The sequence below is a fragment of the Durotheca rogersii genome, assembly GCF_024521655.1.
Source record: "Durotheca rogersii strain YMJ 92031201 chromosome Unknown GGS23scaffold_1, whole genome shotgun sequence".
Classification (NCBI taxonomy): domain Eukaryota; kingdom Fungi; phylum Ascomycota; class Sordariomycetes; order Xylariales; family Xylariaceae; genus Durotheca; species Durotheca rogersii.
The window spans coordinates 334969-354645 of NW_026251232.1; the positions used below are offsets into that span (position 1 = coordinate 334969).

General features: G+C 56.1%; 7 protein-coding genes across 7 annotated transcripts; 3 read left to right on the forward strand and 4 right to left on the reverse strand.

The window, feature by feature from the left end:
- Nucleotides 1-1306: 1306 nt before the first annotated feature.
- On the forward strand, nt 1307-3027 carry GGS23DRAFT_2514 (uncharacterized protein). The gene is made up of 4 exons (XM_051512266.1): nt 1307-1915; nt 2066-2173; nt 2283-2404; nt 2536-3027. Exons 1-4 carry the CDS (start codon nt 1552-1554, stop codon nt 2809-2811), a joined length of 870 nt encoding a protein of 289 aa, XP_051376643.1. The 5' UTR covers nt 1307-1551; the 3' UTR covers nt 2812-3027.
- Nucleotides 2536-4132, reverse strand: GGS23DRAFT_2569 (uncharacterized protein). The gene has a single exon (XM_051512312.1). The coding sequence runs from the start codon at nt 3882-3884 to the stop codon at nt 3243-3245; it is 642 nt and encodes a 213-aa protein (XP_051376644.1). The 5' UTR covers nt 3885-4132; the 3' UTR covers nt 2536-3242.
- An 805-nt stretch (nt 4133-4937) lies between these two features.
- On the forward strand, nt 4938-6581 carry GGS23DRAFT_543261 (40S ribosomal protein S19). The gene is made up of 4 exons (XM_051514831.1): nt 4938-5148; nt 5544-5607; nt 5709-6014; nt 6106-6581. The coding sequence occupies exons 1-4, from the start codon at nt 5116-5118 to the stop codon at nt 6156-6158; spliced, it is 456 nt and encodes a 151-aa protein (XP_051376645.1). The 5' UTR covers nt 4938-5115; the 3' UTR covers nt 6159-6581.
- Nucleotides 6582-6724: 143 nt separating this feature from the next.
- On the reverse strand, nt 6725-9300 carry GGS23DRAFT_591746 (uncharacterized protein; the record flags this gene model as incomplete). Its single annotated transcript, XM_051517779.1, has 2 exons — nt 6725-9017; nt 9125-9300. The coding sequence occupies 2 exons, from the start codon at nt 9298-9300 to the stop codon at nt 6725-6727; spliced, it is 2469 nt and encodes an 822-aa protein (XP_051376646.1).
- Nucleotides 9301-10086: 786 nt separating this feature from the next.
- Nucleotides 10087-11873, reverse strand: GGS23DRAFT_2727 (ZIP zinc/iron transport family). Its single transcript, XM_051512456.1, has one exon. The coding sequence runs from the start codon at nt 11413-11415 to the stop codon at nt 10225-10227; it is 1191 nt and encodes a 396-aa protein (XP_051376647.1). The 5' UTR covers nt 11416-11873; the 3' UTR covers nt 10087-10224.
- A 2833-nt stretch (nt 11874-14706) lies between these two features.
- On the reverse strand, nt 14707-16597 carry GGS23DRAFT_2770 (uncharacterized protein). Its single transcript, XM_051512505.1, has one exon. It carries the CDS (start codon nt 16275-16277, stop codon nt 14904-14906), a length of 1374 nt encoding a protein of 457 aa, XP_051376648.1. The 5' UTR covers nt 16278-16597; the 3' UTR covers nt 14707-14903.
- An 822-nt stretch (nt 16598-17419) lies between these two features.
- GGS23DRAFT_2790 (putative short chain oxidoreductase/dehydrogenase) lies at nt 17420-18641 on the forward strand. Its single transcript, XM_051512534.1, has 3 exons — nt 17420-17850; nt 17921-18102; nt 18200-18641. The coding sequence occupies exons 1-3, from the start codon at nt 17558-17560 to the stop codon at nt 18583-18585; spliced, it is 861 nt and encodes a 286-aa protein (XP_051376649.1). The 5' UTR covers nt 17420-17557; the 3' UTR covers nt 18586-18641.
- Nucleotides 18642-19677: the final 1036 nt, after the last annotated feature.

The following is a 19677-nucleotide window of genomic DNA, read 5'->3' on the forward strand; positions in this document are numbered from 1 at the left end:
TCGGTTATGCTAAAATGTAGGCATGGTTGGAGGCGGGGCCGTCACGTCGTAGTTGGGAATGCCATATTCTGCTGGGGAGGGAGGTGGTGTCTGTCGGCCTCTCCGCCTTGGGACTGTAGCGTTTGAAGTGCGCGTATCGGGTGACACGCGGTCATTGCTGTTATTACTGTTTTATACCTATAGACAGCTACGATGGGTAGGGGAGAGACTCAGGTTAGCAAGTGGCCTACGACGAGGACACGCGCGAAGTTGTCTCTACATACCCGTACGCTTCTCCCTAGTGTTGAGAAGTATCGGGAAGGATAATACCTAGGTACCTCCTAAGGTGCTATGCGATAAAAGGCATCTATCGCATAGAATGCCACGCCAAGCAGGATAACACTTAAATAGATCGCAGGGTGCGCAGAGCACCTGGACTCAGGCCAACTTGCACGTGCGTACCTAGATAGACAGATACCCTCGGTGCGTCGTATTCCGATGATGTGTGTGTGGGTGCGTGTGCAAATGTAGGTGGATATGGCTATGGGTTGAATACTTGGGTGTCCAGTAGTTCCGCATTCAACACCACGATGCTGGGCAGACGAAGCTTAACCACCTAAAGCTTTTTCCCGAAACATCAGTCCATCGTCCAGATGTATGTAGATAGACACATATGATTAATTCACTGATCCATGTCGTTCCCGAATACCTGGATTCGAAGACCTCCCCTGCCTTGTATTTATGAGTACGCACGGTTACCTGCCCCTTATGTAGGCACTTCTAGGCGCTTACGTACCTCCCTACGTCCCTACCCACGCGCGAACAGGCCACACCTCGGAGCCGACGATGAGGCCATCATAGCGTATAGTGCACACGTGGGTAGTAACAGGAAAAGGTGATCGGACGATGGACTTGAGATGGGGGCGAGACGAGTGTCTTTGGTGGGCGCTGTCGCCCATATGAAACGTCGCGGAGACGCTTGAGGTCGCAGGGTCCCGCCGCAAACCCAGAGAAGCTCGATGAACTCGTAGATCCCGGTTCGATGCGTCGCGTCGGTAGATAGCGATGTACAAGCCTGCATACGGGTAATTCTACACAGGCTCGTCCCGGAGAAGGCTTCTTTTTTCTCTCCTCACTTCTTCTGTGTGTGTCCGCGCGTCCGTGTTTTTTTTTTTTTTGAACTTACGTTCCTTGGCCTTGCTTGATGCAAGAAGACCTTCGATTCTATCTACCGTCCTTCTTTTTGTGATCGACCTCACTCGCTCTATCATAACATCACCTTCATTTTTATTTTTATTTTCATTTTATTTTCATTTTATTTTTTAGTTTTACTTGGGTTTTTTTTTGCGGATTGATTCCCGTTCGTTTCTCACATTCGCCATTCCTCATCGGACTTCCGTCTTCTCCCAGGCAGTTTTGCGGACCAGTGGCAGAGCCGACAGACGACGAAGTCGACAGAGGTAACACAATCGATTTCGAGACGGGCGCGCAGAGAAGAAAACCTGACGACTTCAATCTTTGGGGTTTTCGAAAAAGGGGATAGCGGAAAATAAGGGGAAGAAAGAAAAAAAGATGAAGGACCAACGCCGACGACAGAGGGAGGAGTACCGTACACTCCAGACCGTCCGCGAGGAAGAAGAGGAGGAACACCAGCGCGACGACGCTAGCAGCAGCAGTAGCAGCACCACCACCGACGTCGACCTGGAGGCGCTCGACTTTGCCGAGAAGGACTATATGCACGGGCCAGCGGTGCTCCGGATGAGCAAGCCGGAGAGGGAGAGCGGGTTCTTCACCCTCCTCAAGGAGTACTGGTGGATATTCAACACGTTCCTGCTACTAGTCATCATCGTGCTCCTCATGGATAAGAGCTGGTCGCGCCGCGGAAAGGAACATTACTTCGAGGGCGCTGGCGACATCACCGGCTTTGTGCCAGAGTGTAAGCTACTTCGCTCTCCTATTGTTATAAAAGGAGGGGGAACAGAGAGATGGAGAGTGAAAGACGGAGGATCCTGGCCGACCCCGTGTCCCTCTCGCCGATAACGATGACGACAACGAGCTCGATGCTAACCCAACCCCCCGCAACCAGTCTCCCAGAAGATCACCACCTTCTCGCCGGACCCGGGCTTCGTGCCGGAAAACACGTCCGAGTTCTTCACCGAGGAGACTCGGCGGAAGTGGCTAGACCTTGTGCCGAGTAAGTGCTGCGCCGCGCGCCGATTCCTCCTCCGCCGCCTCCTTCCGACCCCTCCATCTACCCGCTGCCGCAGCGAGCATGGAACTAACCAAGGGCGACTCGCCGCCAGAGGGCCTCGGATACCTCCAGATCGAGAATCCGGACCAGTACGATAACCTGCCGGCGGCGCTCGCCTCGTATCCGGACCGATTCGTCGTCACGTCCTCGGTGACGCACCAGCTGCAGTGTCTGGTAATTGCGCCCACTCTCTTTTCCAATTATCCCTTCCCACAGATCCCGACCTTTCACTCCTCCTCCCTACATTCATAGAGATTCCCTATAGTCGACTGCCGACGGCTGACCCCTACCATCTTGCCTCGCAGCACTCGATCGCGGAGGCCTACTCGGCGCTCTCGTCGTCCGGCGGGTCGCGGGCGCCGGCGGAGTCGGCGGCCCGCCTGTCTCACTGCTTTGACTATCTACGGCAGGGTATCCTGTGCAGCGGGGACGTAGCACTCGAAGGTAGCGCCTCGCACTCTTCCTCGTCCGCTTCTGCCGACAGCCCCGACGGCTGGGACGCCAAGCATGTCTGCAAAAACTACCCTGAGGTGCGCGAGTACCTCGAACAGAACCGCGCCGACGACAGGGTGTGGATATAGATGTGAGAAGACCCAGAAAGGGAGAGAAGAAATGCCGTTGGGATAATCGGTAAATGTCGTCTCAATTTTCTCTGCCTAAATAACTTAGGGACATCTAAGCAAATCTAGTCAACTCTGTCAAGACACATTTCAAGGAATGTGTGAACAACATATCGTGTGGTTTTAATTTCTGCTTGTGCTATGCAATTTCAATTTCCCTTTCTGCATCGCCGTCTGCTCCAGATAAGCTCTTTGCGAATGAATATATAATTCTGGAGTCGGGTATGATGGATGTCGGTAAACATTGATATAAATGCTTCGTGATAGTCATGCTTTGTACGCCTTTCCGTCGTCCTACCCAGGGCTCTACGTCAAAAAAAAGGAAGTCTCTAAAACCAGAAAACCTCCATTCCCCAGGGAAAAAACGCCCATACCGATTCCGTATCGCAACTTCAATTTTGGGGAGCGAAAATGTGTAAAGTCGGGACGTCTAGCTTATTAAATCCATAGCTGGTCTTGAAACAGGTCACGGCTGTTGCCAGGCTGCCCTTCTGGCAGACTTTGCGCAGTCGCAGCTGGTCATCGGACGAGTAGTATTCGTTTATGATGTAGCCCCCTCCGCGCCGCTGGCGCACATACGGCGTCGGCTGAGATTCGGTAACGTACCAGACGTCCCAGTAGCTAGCCAGCTCGTCGAGGTCCGTCGGGAAGTCGTTGGCGCCCGTTGGGCGGTCGCGCAGCCCAAGGTGGCGTCGGTAGCTGGTATCGACCCTCCGTTTACGCCGGATGGCCTGGTATTGGCAGCTCTTCAGCTTCGCATATTCGTACAGTTGCTGTACGCTCCCCTCGACTTTCTGCCGCTTGGCCGTGGCAGAGTACGTCTTGCCCCAGTATGCTTCCCAGTACCGAAAGACGCGTGTTTCCCATTGGCGACGGAGCAAGTCGAGTTCCCCGTGGTAGTCTGCCATGAACTGTGAATCTAACGTCCGCGTGCTGGGGTATAATTTAGAATGGATTCGGCCAAATGCCGGCGACCTCCCGGGTGTCGGAACGTCGGCGTCTGAGCCGCTAGAGATGAACGATAGGGAATCCATGAGCAACGTTTCTCTGGAACAGCGTAGGGGACGGGATTCGTATAGTGTAGGTGAGGAGAAGTGGTGATAAGTTTCTATACGATTCAAACGCTATGGAAAATACGAATGATATATTGACAATCGAAAAGACCAGCGGGAGGAAGGAATGTTTAAGTAAACCCGGGATCCGTCGATACCTGACAATTAACGACGCCAGTTTTCTCTATCGCTCCCAAGTGATGATATCAATAATGTTCAGTCGAGAGAAAGCGGGCCGAACTTGTCAACGTTGGCATGGGCTTATATAGGTACTCAAGGTGCTTAAGTAGAGGCCTAGGCAGAGATGCCACAGACAGACAGACAGACAGAGAGACAGCTACAGGGCACACGACGAACTCAGGTGTTCACGACGCTGAGACGGGTGAGAAGGCGGCATTTCTTTTCTAGCCGACCTCAGGCCCTCGCAAAACCTTACCTCTCAAGCCTCCTACGCAGGTGGCGACCACGACCAGGCGAATGGGGAGTGTGATCGAGCGGGCAGAGGGACACAGACAGAGGGACACAGACAGAAGCCCGGAACACAGAGCGACGGCAAGCCAGTCGCTGTCCGGGGTCGGATGCAGGTTCCCAGGCGGTAGGGTTCATGGCGAAGGAAGACCAGGAGACACACATAGGTACCTAGACCAACAAAATCCGGCCCCGACCGACGCGTTGGCAGGGAAAAAGGGAACCCTACTCTCGGATGTGAGTTGCGCTGCATCGATGGTGAGAGTTGATCGAGTGTTGTTGGGGCTGGAAGAGGACGGAGATCGAGGGTCTATTGGCCATTAGATCAGCCGATAGCGACCTGTTGTCACCGATGAGCATTGACGATGGCCGATTCGATTGTGCACGATGTTGTGCGTGTGCACATCCTTCATGCATGCATTATGCCTGCGCATAAATGTACTACCCCACCTGCCCTGTTACTGGGTACGCAGAACGCTTAGGTAACCGACACGCAGGGTCCGACGCGGAGGGCTTGCCCTAATCTAATCGGAGCGAGGAATATTTTGAACTTCGGTGTCCCCACTCCCTCTCCCAGCGCAACGCCGCGCAACGCGAACATACCTACGCACACAATCTCACCTCCTCCCCTCCAACCAACTTCTTGCGCCAAACATCACAGCGACCGCCAATCTCTCAACTCTCTCCCCCTCTAGCCGGCCACCAAACATCCCTACCCCCAAGAGGACCATCCAATACCGCAAAGATGCCTGGTGGCGTTACTGTTCGCGATGTCGATGTAGGTCACACTTCCACCTCCTCCGTACCATCATTCCCACCTGTCCGCCGAGGGTGAATCGACGGGGCTGGGACATCACCTCGACCGAAAGAAGGGGTCAAGATTGAAAGGAGAAATCCCGTTCGAACCGCTTGAGAGTCGATGTCGAGGACGAAGAGGAAGCCCTGGTCTCGACAGAGGGCGCCATACAATGGGAATTGCCGACCTAGCCAGCCAGCCGGCCGGCCAGCCAGCGACAAGGCAGGCCGGGGCGAAGCAGCCCGAGCCCAAGAGAAAGTTATGGGCATGTCATATGGCGATACTACCTGTTAGGGGAGCAGGCGCGAGGGGGTCGCAAGACTTCTGATGACGGAATATTTGCTGATTTGTGGTCCTCTGGCACGCCCCACCAACAGGCGCAAAAGTTCATCAACGCGTACGCCGAGTTCTTGAAGCGCCAGGGCAAGCTTCCCATTCCCGGTAGGTCTTCTTTCTTTTTTTCCCCCCAATCGCTCACGCTTCGCGACGATCCGACACGAGAATCCGCTGCTGACAGACCCGGTGCCCTCGGGGAACAACAGGCTGGGTCGACACGGTCAAGACGGGCATCTCGCGGGAGCTGCCCCCGCAGAACATCGACTGGTTCTACGTCCGCGCCGCCAGCGTCGCCCGCCACGTCTACCTCCGCAAGACCGTCGGCGTCGGCCGCCTGCGCAAGGTCCACGGCACCGCCAAGAACCGCGGCGTCCGTCCCTCCAAGCACGTCGACGCCTCCGGCTCCGTCGACCGCAAGATCCTCCAGGCCCTCGAGAAGATCGGCGTCCTCGAGCAGGACGAGGAGAAGGGCGGCCGCCGCATCACCCAGTCCGGCCAGCGAGATCTCGACCGTACGTCGCCTTATCCCCCTCCTCCCACCCCCTTTTTCTATGCTTTTTTTCCCCCTTACATTCTCAATGTCTAATGCGATACTGTTCGCAGGAATCGCCCAGACCACCGCTGAGGCCGAGGAGGAAGAGGAGGAGGAGGAGTAGACGGACGACGGATGACGGATGATACCACACACCCACACCACACACCCCCATCTTACCGGCGGGGGGTGGGATTCTAGATTCTACCACGGTCTAGGGTTATAGCATTGAGCGCGGGGCTCTGGGCAAACGGCGTCTGAAAAAGAAAATCGGACTCGATGAAATGAATTTGAATTTTGGGAACTGCGCCACTTCCCTTTCCCTCCCTCACGGCAACCCATTTGACTCCCTCGTCCTCTCTCTTTCTACCCCTCCGATCTAGAAAGTGAGAAAGTGACTAGTAGTTTTTATAGGTGACACTCACGTAATACTCCATCGTATTCTTCTACCACGTAGTAGAAATCTATTTCCCCTCTCAAAACTGCTACGCGGAGACGAACCTGGACTCGGCCAAACATATATTCAACTTGAGCTCCCCTCCAAGGTAGGTAAACCCCTATTATCCCTCCTTATCTGCTCGATTCCCCAACCGTGTAGACCAAATCTTCTTACCACTGCCCCTTCCTCTCGGCCCCTTCTCTCTCCGTTCAGCTACCTTCCGGGAGCGCGCGTCAACTCTCCCCCTTCTCTTATCCTTCGCGAACATGTCGACGCACTAGGAACGGCACGTTGTCTCTAGACGGCTGCCCGCGGCCGGGGTAGTACGTATGCGTCTCGACGCGGCTGTGCGGAGGCGCCGAGCCGCAGCCGTGGTCGCGAGGGTGGAGGCGGACGGGGTAGTACCGGACGATCCGCAACGGCAGCGGGGGCGGCGGCGGGGGACGGTACCGCCACTGTTGGAGCCTCGCTCGGCCGGTCTGGACGCCGGGGCGCTCTTCCTCCACTTCCTTTGCCGTCTCTTCCTCGCCACCTTCCTCCTTGAGAATGTCCGCCCGTTCCCGGGAGACGTCCCTGCTTTCTGCTGCTGCCGCTGCTGCTCTCGCGTCCCTGGCCCGGCGCGCGGCCTCTGCTGCCCTGTGATACCTGTCCGTGTCCACGAGGACGACGTCGCCGTCGTCGTCGCTGCCGGCGCGGGGGCACGGGCTAAAAGCGCCGTAACGTCCAGGCGTCAACGGGGCTGGAGAACGGGAAGAGGCGACTCGAGGGCGTGGCAAAGGGCCTGGATTTGGAGAGGGAGAGGCAAAATACATCGACCTGGCGCCCAACACATTAGCGTCTGGGCCATTGTCAGGATCGCTTGATCCGGTGATTGTCGTATTTCTATCTCCCGTGTCCATTTCCGTGTAATCGTTCGCGAAGCTAGCACTATGTGTGCCATTCTCTTCGCCTGGGACGATCCGCTCGAATCGTCCGCTTGAAAACGACTCCGTTTCTAAGTCGAGCAGGGGAGCCTTGGGCGAAAAGGTAACAGTCCCGCTGCTTTGACGAGAACGGGTCCGGTCCCGAATCATGGGAGACGAAGGAGGCGATCTTTCGAACATGGAATCGTAACCGATGCTGTCCTGGCTGGGTGTGCCCCAGCTTATCAACGAATAGCCGTCCTCGTCTTCTTCGGTACTAATACCCGTAGGGTCGATCAGAGGCCATTCAGCCTCGCTTTGCACATCTCTACCGTTGTCGATCATAACTTGATCGCTGTCGTTGGTATATTGTCGTTTGGGGAGAGGGGTCATGGGAACAACAGTCTCCGTAACCCTACTACCGGCGCCATTCTGGGGGAACTCGAAAACTGGCGTCTTTTTGTTATATCGAGCCAGCAGCTCTAGGTGGTTCTCCGAACGGCGTGATTCCATGTTCGAGAATGGATCCGGTTCGGGTGTACTAGGGGGTAAGGGGAAAGGGGGTAGCACCTCTCGCACCATGGCTCTGTCTTGCCCGTCGCCGCCCTCCTCGTCGCTCTCTAGCTCGGACGCGGGAAACACGTCTCCGAAGGTATCAAGGCGGACGTTGTTGCGCGCGTTCTTCGTCGCTAGGGTGGGGCCTACGCCGGTGCCGCCGACGATCGAGATGGCGAGTCCCGTACGCTGGCACAGGGCATTGACGAAGCGCAAGCACGTCGCGCACGGTTGGGAGTCGATGCGGATCTGGGCCCAGCGTGCGTCGCCCAGCGTCACACGTCGCAGCGAGCGGAGGGCCGCAAGTTGGCGATCTAGGAGGTCCTCTTCTGACTCTAGATGCGAGGCACCGCCGTCGGCATCCTCGTTGTGAATTCCGTTGCCATTATCCGCATCTGCTGCAACGATGCCGTGCTTTTTCACCAGCTCCAGCGCGTACCATGACGAGAGCAGGATCTCGACGTGGCCCGCGTGCGCGCGCCCGCGATGCTCCTCCTCCGCGGGGCGACCCCCGTTGTCGTGGCGATTCCCGGGGAACTGGAACCCCAAGACCGACGCAACGCGGGTTAACACGATGTGATTCCACTTGCCGGTGTTGAGACACTGGTTCTTCTCGCCGTCGCGGCCGGCGCCGCCGAGTCGAAAGCCGCTCTGGGCCGCCATCAGGACGTGGCCCTGCCCGCCCCTCGCTACGATGACGCCGATGGTCTTGTTGCGGGAGATAGGGATGCCGGCGCCGGTGCGCACGCGCAGCACCGGCGCATACACGACGATGTCGCGGCCCTGCTTTCCAAGCTTGTACTCGGGGAACCCGAGGTCGGCCCACTCGCCGCCGTCTAGCAGGGCCCGGTAGGCGCTGCGACGGCCCGGGGATGCGAGGAGGTCGTGGACGGCGCGGCGTGTGCGCGCCGCGTCCGGGTGTTCACGGCCTACGTGAGCTACATCGAGGAAGAAATGGCGTCGTTGCGCCGCCACGCCGTCTTCGAGGGCGTAAAACGAGGCGTGTAAGTCGCTGTCCCCGAGGCTAGCTCCGCGCTCCAGCAGGAACTCGACGACTCTGAGGTGGCCCATCAGGGCGGCGAGTTTGCTGACGGGAGATGAAACGGGTAAGCATATACTATGTGGTCTCTCTCGTTCGGGGCTAGGTAGGGGTAGACGGGAGGATAAGCAGCTAGAGAGGAAGGGGATGCTTACATCGGGGTCTCAGGATGTCGCCATCCCGTCTCCGCTGGTGGCCGCGTAGGCGTATCTATGACACCTGGCTCGCATGCTATTTTCACGACAGCCTCCACGTCGCCCTCGAGGCTGGCGACGTGTATCGGCGCGAGACCAAGTTCTGCGGCGGCGAGACGGGCACCCTCCGAAGCCATCGTCATAACTCTTCGGGCAGGTAACTCGTTTTGTGTGAGAGATGGGATAGGACTCGGCGGGACGGGGGGAGGGCGGGGCAGGGGGCGGCGAGGGAGCTTCGTGAAAGAACGGGTCCGCGGACGGTTCGCGGCACCTCGAGATACGCCGTTCTCTAGGAAAGCAAGATGAGCCGTTACCTTGACTTGTATTTGTGACGCAGACAGAAAAAGGATAATATCTTGAGCGAACTTCGATGCTGTTGCAAGAAAGTCAGGTAAACGTGATGGCAAATAGAGGCGAACAGGATGGCAGGCGGAGGCGAGGGCGGGATGGCTGAGAGGAGCCGAGCTGATCCTGATAGACGGCCGGCGGATGGTGAACCCTCCGGATCGCGTCATCGTATAGCGGAGAGAAGTAATGGAAGGTGTACTACTGGGCCAGCCTTCCGCTCTCGAGACGGTCAAGAAGTGCCGGAAAGCACAAGAGAAGGCGCCTTCCGCAAGTACGTCGTTGTAGTCCGCAGGGGGGGCGGAGAGAGGGACGTGGAGATGGGAGGCGCCGGCAACATCACGGAAGCACACATAATATATATTATCTTCGCCAGTCTGGTTACGAACCGCATCCAAGTGCCTGTCTTCCACCCCATCCGGCCAAAGAATACGTAGCATCCTCACATAATATATCAATTCGAAAATGGGTATCACGATCGCCTTAGACCTCACATCACACTCTCGTCCAAACCACGCTGTACAACCTCCTTTTCAGGTATACATGATGCATTGCAGTATATGATAAAAGATGTCCGGACTCGTCTTGGTCGAGGATCGACCTAATCAACAGGTATCCTATGTTTGCTCGCCCTCACCAGGTGACCCCCTATTCTCTCCCTCTCCAGCCATCCTTCTGTCATCCCTTCCCTCTCCTCAGTCAAAGCCTCTAATTATTTAAGCCCACTCGGCGAGCACGGCCATCAATCCGCAACCCAGGGCGACGCAAAACAGCGCAGAGAGCTGGACCTTGAGGCCGGCGTTGCGCATGTACGAGTTGAACATGAACTCGTGGGCGAGCAGCTCGACCAGGCCCGTGTAGATGAGGATCCCCGCACTAATCGAGTCAAAGATGCCGTTGATGATCAGACTTCTGGACGTGCCGGGCTGGAGGGTAGATCGGACGCCGAGGCCAGCGGCGATGGCTATCGGCGTGCTGAGGGCGTATCCGAACGCCAGGAAGTATGGCATCCAACTTTTAGAACGAGGCCACTGCGCGGTCGCTAGCCGCGAGCCGAGACCGAGACCTTCGAACGTCTGGTGGAAGACTAGTACGATGTATAGGACGGTGAACTCTTCACCGGCAACCGCGAGGGTCAGCCCGATGAAGATGCTGTGAAAGATGACGCCGAATTCCAGGATGAAGATCCCGATCAGCTGAGCGGCGAAGGCGGAAGGATCGTCGTCCTGGTGCGAGCGCTGGTGACTTAGGTGGCCCTCCCCGCCGGGGGGGTAGCTGACGTCGTTAGGCAATCCCAACACGTTATTATCAGCTGGGCCAGCTACAACACCCTCTTTACCGCGTGCGTTGCTTTCGGGGTCTTGCGGAGGCGGGGTCGAAGCTTGACTGTCCCCTCTAAGGACATTCTGCAACGGATCGACCGCCTTCGCGTCCGAGTGGCTGTGGCCGAAGAAGTCGAACCGGCTCGCGAGAAGTTCGATGGTGAACATTACGAACACGGTCATCAGACAAATGCCCGCTGCCCAATCGTACTGAGTAATGGGGCCGTCCTCGAGGCAAGGAGAGCCCAAGGCTTCGAAGGCTGGCGAGAGGAGGTGCATGAAGGCAGTTCCTATGATAACACCCGAGCCAAAATACTTGGCGATAAAAAAGGCTGTGCCGTTCACTTTCATACTTTTGCCGCGGGCCAGGACTATAGGTAAGACGGCACCGAGCAATGAGCCGACCAAGATGACGAATATAGAGGAAATTCGTAGCCCCATTCGTCCATCGTACTCGTTACCGGTGTCGCAATCCACGGTAACACTGAAGCCAGACTCGGGCGTCGCGTCCGTTGGGGTATCCGCGGCGGCATCATCCTGCCGCAGTTGCAGAATGGCGCCGACAGCCGACGGCAACACCGACATGGTGGGATTTATATCCACTAGTCAAATTTCCCAAGCTAGAAGGATAACTTGATAAGAGAAGAGGGCGGCAGCGAGCAGGGGTTTCGGGGTGCGAAACTCGGGAGCGTTAGTCAAGTAGGCGTTATTCCGATGAGATGTCTTTTCTCTCCGTATCTTCGTGCACACCAAACTCGGCCTCCTCGTTCCTAATGTGCTGTCAGATGGAATATCTATGGGGGGGGCAAAGAGAGGATAGAGGAATAAGGTGGAAGGAAATAAATGCTAGCTTAGGATGATGCTGACTGGAGAGGGGAGGGCGTAGCCGATAACCTTTTCCTCCAACAGCCACGAAAAGGAACGGGCCGAGGTCATATATATATATATGTGTGTGTGTGTGTGTGTGTGTGTGAACGCGACTGGAATCCACCCCTCCGCAAAACACTCGACAAAAGGGAGCGTTGGTGGTAACTTGACCGAGTTGTTTTGAGAGGGGCAAGGAGACTGTGATGAGGCTTTGTCTATTGGGAATAACACATACCTGCCCCCCCTCACTACCGTCTGGGGCCGTAGAGGTTCCCGGAGTTTGTAACGATATATAGTAGCAGTTACGTAAATTTGGACGGTTTTTTCCCTAAGCAGTGCAGAAGGTAGCTAGCAAGCTAATTAATCTCTCCAGCAGTAGAACCGACGGTAGTAGTCAGGAGATGCCCTCGGTCACTGGGTAGTGCTTTCGAGGAGGTTAGAGTCTACGGTTCTGGCTGGAAACGAGGGGTTTGCTTCATCCCGTGGATCCCGGGACAGCGTCGAGGTTTCGTATGGAGCGCGTCGGCGGTTTAGCAGGTCTCGAGGATCCTAAGAAATATCGCGGAACCGCGCCACACACAACGCGGCGGGTGCCTAGATGAAACTAGCCAGATATTGTACCTAAGCTGTGAAGATGGTGTATCGAGGCGGTGCTATTTCCTCATCTATGCCCGTGTACGCGCTGGGACCGCAAGCAGGATGTTGTTGGGCGAGAGAGCAACCTATCCAGTGTAGAAGGGTAAGACTGGTTGGTAGCGGGCGCGAGGAGAGAGAGGGAGGTGACGGGCACAAGTCGGGTGGTTCCTACGCTGGGCAGAGCGAAGCTGTGCGGCGAGGCAAGGCGAGAGAGGTAAGATGGAAGACGAGGCCGAGAAGGAAGCGTACCCTCTTGCGAGGGAGGGTAACCCGTTATCTAGTTACCAGGCTACTTGCTAGCGGGTTTGACCGAAGCTTGTCTCGATCTTTTGCTCCGTACACGCCTCCCTCTATTTCCGGGCTGACCTGCGGCATCGTGGGCAATGCGAGGCAGACAGGTAGGCGTGGGCGTATATACGCGGCGCAGGGATCTCGGTCGGAGCGGGAGGAGAAGGGGGATGGGAGGGCAACACGCCAACACACACCATTGTCACGACCTGGCCAGAGAGCGCTGGGCTGAGAAGAGAAGGTGGGGGGGAAACAAGAGAGATTCCGAGAACCTTGATGGCCGATAATACAGGGGACCTCATCACTTCTATCAGCCCAGCTATGTACATATCACACATATACACATATACTCATACAGATATACCTGCCTATATGTACCTATCTAGGTAGATGTAACATGGGTCCACCGCACAGAATCACCGTAATTGTCAGCAACCCACGTCGGTACGTAGGGGTATGAGTAGGCCAAGCAGTACTATATCATCCTGTCCTTGTCCTGTCCTGTCCTGGTGAGACATCGAAGGAGTCTTGGTCCGCTTGCCGAATTCGACACGTCCCGCCCATCTACGTGCGCATGTGCAACTAATTATACACGCCTATATTAGATCCCTTCCCCCTAATGCCGTCCCCCACGCAATCGGTCGTAGGTATAAGGTAACCCCCCCCCCCCCCCTTTTCAGCCCCCCAACAAGACCCCGAGCCGTAAAAAGGTAACGTCGGTTATGTACGTGTAAGGCATGTAATGTAGGTACATAGCCGATGTAGGTGCCGGGTGCTGCTCACATGGGCTGGGTCTGTCGTCGTGCGACGGGGGCTGAAAGCAACGCCGTTTACGTAGGTAGGTACTCGGTAGGTAGGTAGTATATAGCTGTTTACCTGCATAGATGCGCAAGTCATCCAGTTATGCCTACGATGGCGTATAAAGTATGTGAGCAGCGCCCGTCTGCTCAATTACATCTTGGCGCGCTCAGAAAAGGATGCGCGCGGCTTCTCCCCTCTGATACGTCAGTTCAGTCGTGCATTGGCGTTGTCCATCCGGGTTCTCGTGTGGGCCTGCGCCCATCAAGGTTCTCAGCCTCCAGTACCTAGGTACAACCCGCCCAACGACTTTACTAACCTCACGCCCCTCTTATTACACACCGTAGGCACCCAAGTAAAGGGGAGCCTATTGTTCAAACCTGTAATCAGGGGCTACCTCGTCTACCTCTAGTTTACAGCCGGTTTCACAAGCCGTCCCACTACATCGGGGATGGAGAGGAATAATGGGCAGCATGCTGAGTGTCCTATTACAGTAGGTATATTCACTAAACACCTATCTGTGTGCATGGCTTTTTCTCTTGGCTATCTAGATGGAAGTGAGCGCTGAATCACCGACAAAGGCCGGCTCGCTAGGGCTCGTCCATATCTCCCACGACTCGTTTTCTCGACGCTAAATATGCTTCGCGTCTATTTCGACCCGGCGCATGTCTCTATACGGATAGGGGACGAAGCGAAATGCCCGGGGACAACATGCTAAGAGGCTCGCCATCCCAGGCCGTCGAGACACATTCGTGGGGCAACTGGGTCAGGCATGCGAGTCTTGTCAGATACAAGCTTCGCACAAGCTTTACACAAGCTTTACACAAGCTTCCCCCAAGATCCTCCTCAAGACGGCTCCTCTCTCGGCGCTGCTGACAAGGCCGCCAACGAGCTAGTTGGCCAGAGGGGACAGGGAGCAAGCTGATCCCAGCGGTACGACATCAGATTGGATGGGGGGACTCGCAGCTCCTCCTGCGGTTAGGACTTCCTTGTGAAACGATATGCCTGGGATGAGCCCGTCTCCGAATCTGCCTCGGGTAGCAGGCATCTTCTATTTGCCGACTGAAGCCACGTTGGGGTCTGTCCAAAGCTGCGTGAATCAACCGACAGGGCCAGACACTGACATTTGCAAAATCCTGACATTAGGCGTCGCCACACAGTGGTATCATTGGCCGAGGGACGATTCAGTTATACGACTTGGCATGTCGCTGAGGATCTTTACCCATCGATACGATCGAACCACGTACGTCGAATTATCGCACTGGGTTGGCACCCCAGGGCGGAGGTCGGCTGCGAACGTCGATTTCTCCGCGGCCTAACCACGGCGGGTCCTCGTCGCCGCTACCACGATAGGTGCCTGTCTGTGTCACCAATTCCGCTCGATTGGTGGCGTTATCGCCCAGTCGGAGCTGAACAAAGCTGCATGTGCGCTGGGGTCTCGACACGGAGGCAATTAGCAACTTTATAGGGGCGTCCTCGGGCCTTCAGGATGAGAACTGAACTTCCAGACCGAGGGTTCGGAAGGGTGAGTCAAGCCGGCGTAGATCAATGTCACTACCAAGACTGAAAAGTAAAGACTTGACTCGACCCTCCCAGAGAAGGCCAACCCGCAGATGCTGGCCGAGGCGGGCCTTCAGGACCCCCGAGTATTCATCTCCCTCATCGCCGCCCAATAATATCTCCGAGTCCACGTTTGGGTCATCTAGCCTCCACTCCATCTTGGCCTCAAAGCTTCTCTCTTTCTTAGGCTGGTCCGCCGCTCGCGGAGACGGTGAGGTTTCAGCGGCGTCCGGAGGTACGGGGGATTCCCTCGACCCCGGTTCTGTTTGCTCTTGGGACCTCGTTTCGGGCGCGGGCATTGTTGGTGCTGACATTTGTTCGTCCGGCTCGCTACTGATGGACCAAGCACCCTTCTTTCTCCAGAGCTCCATGCCGACGGCCCAGTCGCTCTCATAGCTATAGACGTTGAAATCCATCCTCGTTGCCAGCGAGCAATGGCTGCCGGCCATAACGGCGTAACTCCAGCTGATGTTGCCCATCAATGGATTAATCGTCATCGTCGCCGTGAGTGGGGTGCCGTTATGGGTAGGCAATGTCGCGAACCGCGCCCCCAGACTCATACCGCCCGACTTATTTAACGTACCATAATAAAGCTCCGCCCCGGTGCTGAACCGACCGTAAATGCGTTCCCGTTCGCCGTTGCCAGCCCCGTTCCCGTTAGCGGCCGCCAATTGCCCCGAGGTATTCACGTGGCCGACGTCGCCGCCGAAATTGTACAACGCGCGCATGCCGAGCAGCCCGCCATCCGACGACGCCAGACCCTCGACCTCGTAGCGGCCCATGTCATACTGCACCATGCCTAACACAGTACCTCCATTCTTAAGTGTTTGGTTTGAGACAGCACTCATTTGCAACTGCAGGGCAGGCGAGATCCTCCTGACCACCAAAGCCTCCAGCATCGACAAGGGGAGGTACAGCCTCCCATATGCAAGCCCATATTTCAGCAACTCCCCTCCCAGCCTCGCCCCGCCGTCTCTATCGGGCAACTCGGAAAGCGGGCGGTAGCTCTTCAGTAGGTCCGGTAAGGGTATCTTTGCGCTCTGAGCGATCGCGTGGCCAAGGGGCACTGTCGAGTAGAGATACGATATGGAACCATCGACTATGCCAACGGTGCTAAGCTGGTAAGAGGTTGCAAACTTGGGGGTGGCCAGGGAGGAGAGGGTGAGGCGGAGCCCACGAGGGGTCGGGAAGTTCAGTAAGGCATCGGCTGTCGCGTTGAGCGTGGAGTAGCTATTGTCGCGGTTCCAGCCGGTTGCAGCATAGAAAGCCGACTGGATGTAGTCCATGAACTCGCGCATCGCGGTAGACGCCTACCGTCCCGCCGGGCAGGGGAAGGCAAGCTGGGAGAGCGGTGCTACCGGTTGGGCATGAGGAGCAGTCGTAGTGGGGAGAATGCTGGGGGCAATGCCGGGACGATGGGTCGGAGCTATGAATTCGAACTCGACCGGGTCTAAGAGTGTGTGTAGCCAAGAATAGTAGGTATAAGAAGACTGTTAAGCAATTCTGAGTACCGCGTCACGTAGAAGCTACATGAAGAGTTGGGTATGCTCAGATAAATATTCGACTTGAGTTGTACAGATCTGCGATGGTGAGAACTTCCGACGCGGGAAGGTTGTAGATAGTATAGGTAGGGAATAGGGAATTACGTAACCCACTCGCATACCTATATACAAATTGCCGGGATTTAGCCGAACTACCCTCTTATCTTAGATAAGTGGCTCAGAACATCACTGCTACCGATTCATCATCTTCAGCCTCTGCTCCCTCCGTTCCATGAAGGAGTCAGAAACGACAGGCGCCTGGGCGTTGTATGCATGGACACAAAATACATCCCCCGGGACCTTGTTCAACCCGATATCCCACTAGCACCCGGCTTCCTTACTTACTGTGCAATAATCCGCGTATATCTCGACAGGGAATCACCCCCGTTGTTGGCTTCTAACTATACCTACCAGGTCCACCGACATCCCTTTCGACCCTAACTACTAACCCGTAACAACGCGAAGACTCGGATCGTCAGTCTTCAAAGAGCGATGACTCTATCGTATCCTCAATCAGCCTCTAGTATTTGCCTTGGTAGGTATTATAAGCCAATGCCTCCGCGATAATCTGCGTATCTCGCCATGTGATCGTGTTAATCCGGGATAACACCTCCAATTGACACTTACGTCCCCGGGTAACCCGCTGCCTAACCCGCCGCCTAACCCGCCGTGCCGCGCCGCCGTACCGCGCCGCCGAGGCGTCCAAGTGGATACCGAGTTGATCTTTCTTGCTCTCTTGAGTCGTACGCCGAATTGGCATTCGGTTGCGGAACCGTCTTGGATCCCGCCGTCGGAAAGATAGTTCTCTTCACCACCCTTCGCTGGGCAGATTCATAGGAAATGTTCACCGCGAACTACATCTGTGATTATAAATCGCAAAGTGCCCTAGCCGACGCGTCGAAGCCTCCGGGTGTGATATATAAATCTGGCTATAGAGATGATCTCATTCATGGCTGCTCCGGTCAAGTCAACACTAGAAACCCCAATTTATTATATATTCCACCAAGCATCACCGCATACAGCGTCCGCGTATCGTCATGGCAAAGGCTCCAGTCTGGCTCATAACCGGCGCCTCCCGTGGCCTAGGATTAGAGATAGCTAGGGCGGCATTGAAGGCAGGTCACTTTGTTGTTGCAGGCTATCGCGACAAGGCCAAGATCCAGAGTGCCTTCACGGAGATCGAGGCTCTCGGGGGAACTTGGGTGCAGCTCGACGTGGCTGGCGGAGATGTCGAATCGCAAGTCCAATCCGTTATTGCCCAGCACGGACAGATCGACGTTCTCGTCAACAACGCCGGGTATGCCATCCTCGGAAGCATCGAAGAAACGAGGTAGGCAGGCAAACCAGAATTCCCGCGTGAAGGCCTCGGAACTGCGCAACTAATACACGCCGGGGGGTAGTGTTGAACAGATCGAGACGATCTTCAGGACTAACTTTGTCGGCCCCCTCCGCACGATCAAGGCGGTGCTGCCATCCATGCGCTCACGCCATTCGGGCACTATCGTCAACATCAGCAGCTCGAACGCATTTTCAATCGCCCCGGGGCTCGGGATCTACGTCGCGACCAAGTTCGCGCTCGAGGGTGAGTTCATTCCACATGTTTGCTCCAATCTAATCTGCTCCCGCCTCGGCCTTCTAGTGCACGACGTCTTCCCGACTCTAACCGCGTACCCCTCTAGGCGTGACTGAGGTGCTCCAGACAGAGATATCCTCGTTCGGGATCCGCACGCTGCTCGTGGAGCCGGGGATGACGGCGACCGATATGCTGGATCCGGCGGGCACGGGAATCAAGCTGCCGCTGACGGACGCATACCGCGACACGGCTGTGCAGCGCACCGAGGAGGCGCTTCTCATCGGGACCGGAGAGCGCCCCCCCTGGTCTGCCGACCCGGCCCATGTCGCACAGCGCATCGTCGAAGCCGTCGACGGCACCGGCATCCTCGCTGGGAAGCCAGTCGGACTCCGCCTTCCGCTTGGCAAGGACACCGGCTCCGCCCTCGAGACGCGCGCTGCCGGCTACACGGCGCTGCTCGGCGATATGAAAGAGGTGTGGGAGAGCGTCTGAGTTCGAGCTCAAGGGGGGGATGGATATGTGAGTATATAGCAAGTGGAGAGTGGGAGGAAGAGATAGCGCTATCCGAGACCCCATATTGTATAGCAACGCGTGCCCGTTTTACCTACCTCCTACGCCACTCCATAGCTACGCAATTCGGACATTTCAAGTGTCGGTTACCGAGGGTTTCTTTTCTGGTATAAGTGGAAGAAAGAAACGCACACAACCACTGTGTATGGTCCGAAGAAGATAAGGGATCGAGAAGGGATCCGCCCCCCCCCCCCCCCCCCCCCCCCGACTTCGACGGCCACCGAGTCGGAACTTTTGACACCCGCCGCTTCTCGAACCTGGCTGCTTTGCGATGTGTGTCTTGCGATAACGTATGCGGCAGGTGGTCGTAGAAACATGGGTGGGCTGACTGATTGGCCAGCTCACCCAGACACCGTCGCGTCAGCTCACGGTCTCCCACGAAACTATGGTCTTGGAGAGCCACCGATACGACACGGGTAAGGATGCAAAATAATTCGCAAATAATTGGCCGGGCCCTGCCGTCCCTAGACGAATTCGGTATCTGATCGCCGGCGCCTCTTCTACCTGTAACTTGGGACGTTCCCGTGGCTTCGATGCCAAATCCAGTGCTGATGTAAGGGGCCGAATACCTAGGACCTAGTTCAACATAGGTAGATATGGTTGGTATGGGGATCTTCTCAAGGTAGGTACGTATGCTTACACTCGACCCATGAGGCGGCGATTCTCGACTCTGACGTAAATTGGCCGTGTCGCAGGGATAGGAAAGTGGGCGAACAAAGCGTTTGATAAATATCGTGGCGGACCCCATCTCCGCTCGAACTGGCGGGGAGAGCGGGAGGGGAACGGGTGGATAATCATAACAGGCTCAATACGAAAAAACAGTCAATTCAGACGTACATATGAGTGCATACCTACACGCATAAGGACGTGTCGGTTCGGAGAACATCGCGAAAGTTGGTAAACCCGTAAGGTGCCGAGTGCCTCCTCTCTTCGCCCATAGCGCTTCACCACGCACATAGGATAACAAGCCTATATATATATATATATATATATATCCGATCGGGACTGGCCTAA

Bases quoted from the DNA above. Each gene is read 5' to 3' on its own strand.
- GGS23DRAFT_2514 (XM_051512266.1), top strand. From the start codon at position 1,552: ATGAAGGACCAACGCCGACGACAGAGGGAGGAGTACCGTACACTCCAG. The intron at 2,174-2,282 runs GTAAGTGCTGCG...ACTCGCCGCCAG, and splicing joins GTGGCTAGACCTTGTGCCGA to AGGGCCTCGGATACCTCCAG. The intron at 2,405-2,535 runs GTAATTGCGCCC...CTTGCCTCGCAG, and splicing joins CGCACCAGCTGCAGTGTCTG to CACTCGATCGCGGAGGCCTA.
- GGS23DRAFT_2569 (XM_051512312.1), bottom strand. From the start codon at position 3,884: ATGGATTCCCTATCGTTCATCTCTAGCGGCTCAGACGCCGACGTTCCG.
- GGS23DRAFT_543261 (XM_051514831.1), top strand. From the start codon at position 5,116: ATGCCTGGTGGCGTTACTGTTCGCGATGTCGAT. The intron at 5,149-5,543 runs GTAGGTCACACT...CCCCACCAACAG, and splicing joins TTACTGTTCGCGATGTCGAT to GCGCAAAAGTTCATCAACGC. The intron at 5,608-5,708 runs GTAGGTCTTCTT...GGGGAACAACAG, and splicing joins GGGCAAGCTTCCCATTCCCG to GCTGGGTCGACACGGTCAAG.
- GGS23DRAFT_2727 (XM_051512456.1), bottom strand. From the start codon at position 11,415: ATGTCGGTGTTGCCGTCGGCTGTCGGCGCCATTCTGCAACTGCGGCAG.
- GGS23DRAFT_2770 (XM_051512505.1), bottom strand. From the start codon at position 16,277: ATGCGCGAGTTCATGGACTACATCCAGTCGGCTTTCTATGCTGCAACC.
- GGS23DRAFT_2790 (XM_051512534.1), top strand. From the start codon at position 17,558: ATGGCAAAGGCTCCAGTCTGGCTCATAACCGGCGCCTCCCGTGGCCTA. The intron at 17,851-17,920 runs GTAGGCAGGCAA...GCCGGGGGGTAG, and splicing joins GGAAGCATCGAAGAAACGAG to TGTTGAACAGATCGAGACGA. The intron at 18,103-18,199 runs GTGAGTTCATTC...GTACCCCTCTAG, and splicing joins GACCAAGTTCGCGCTCGAGG to GCGTGACTGAGGTGCTCCAG.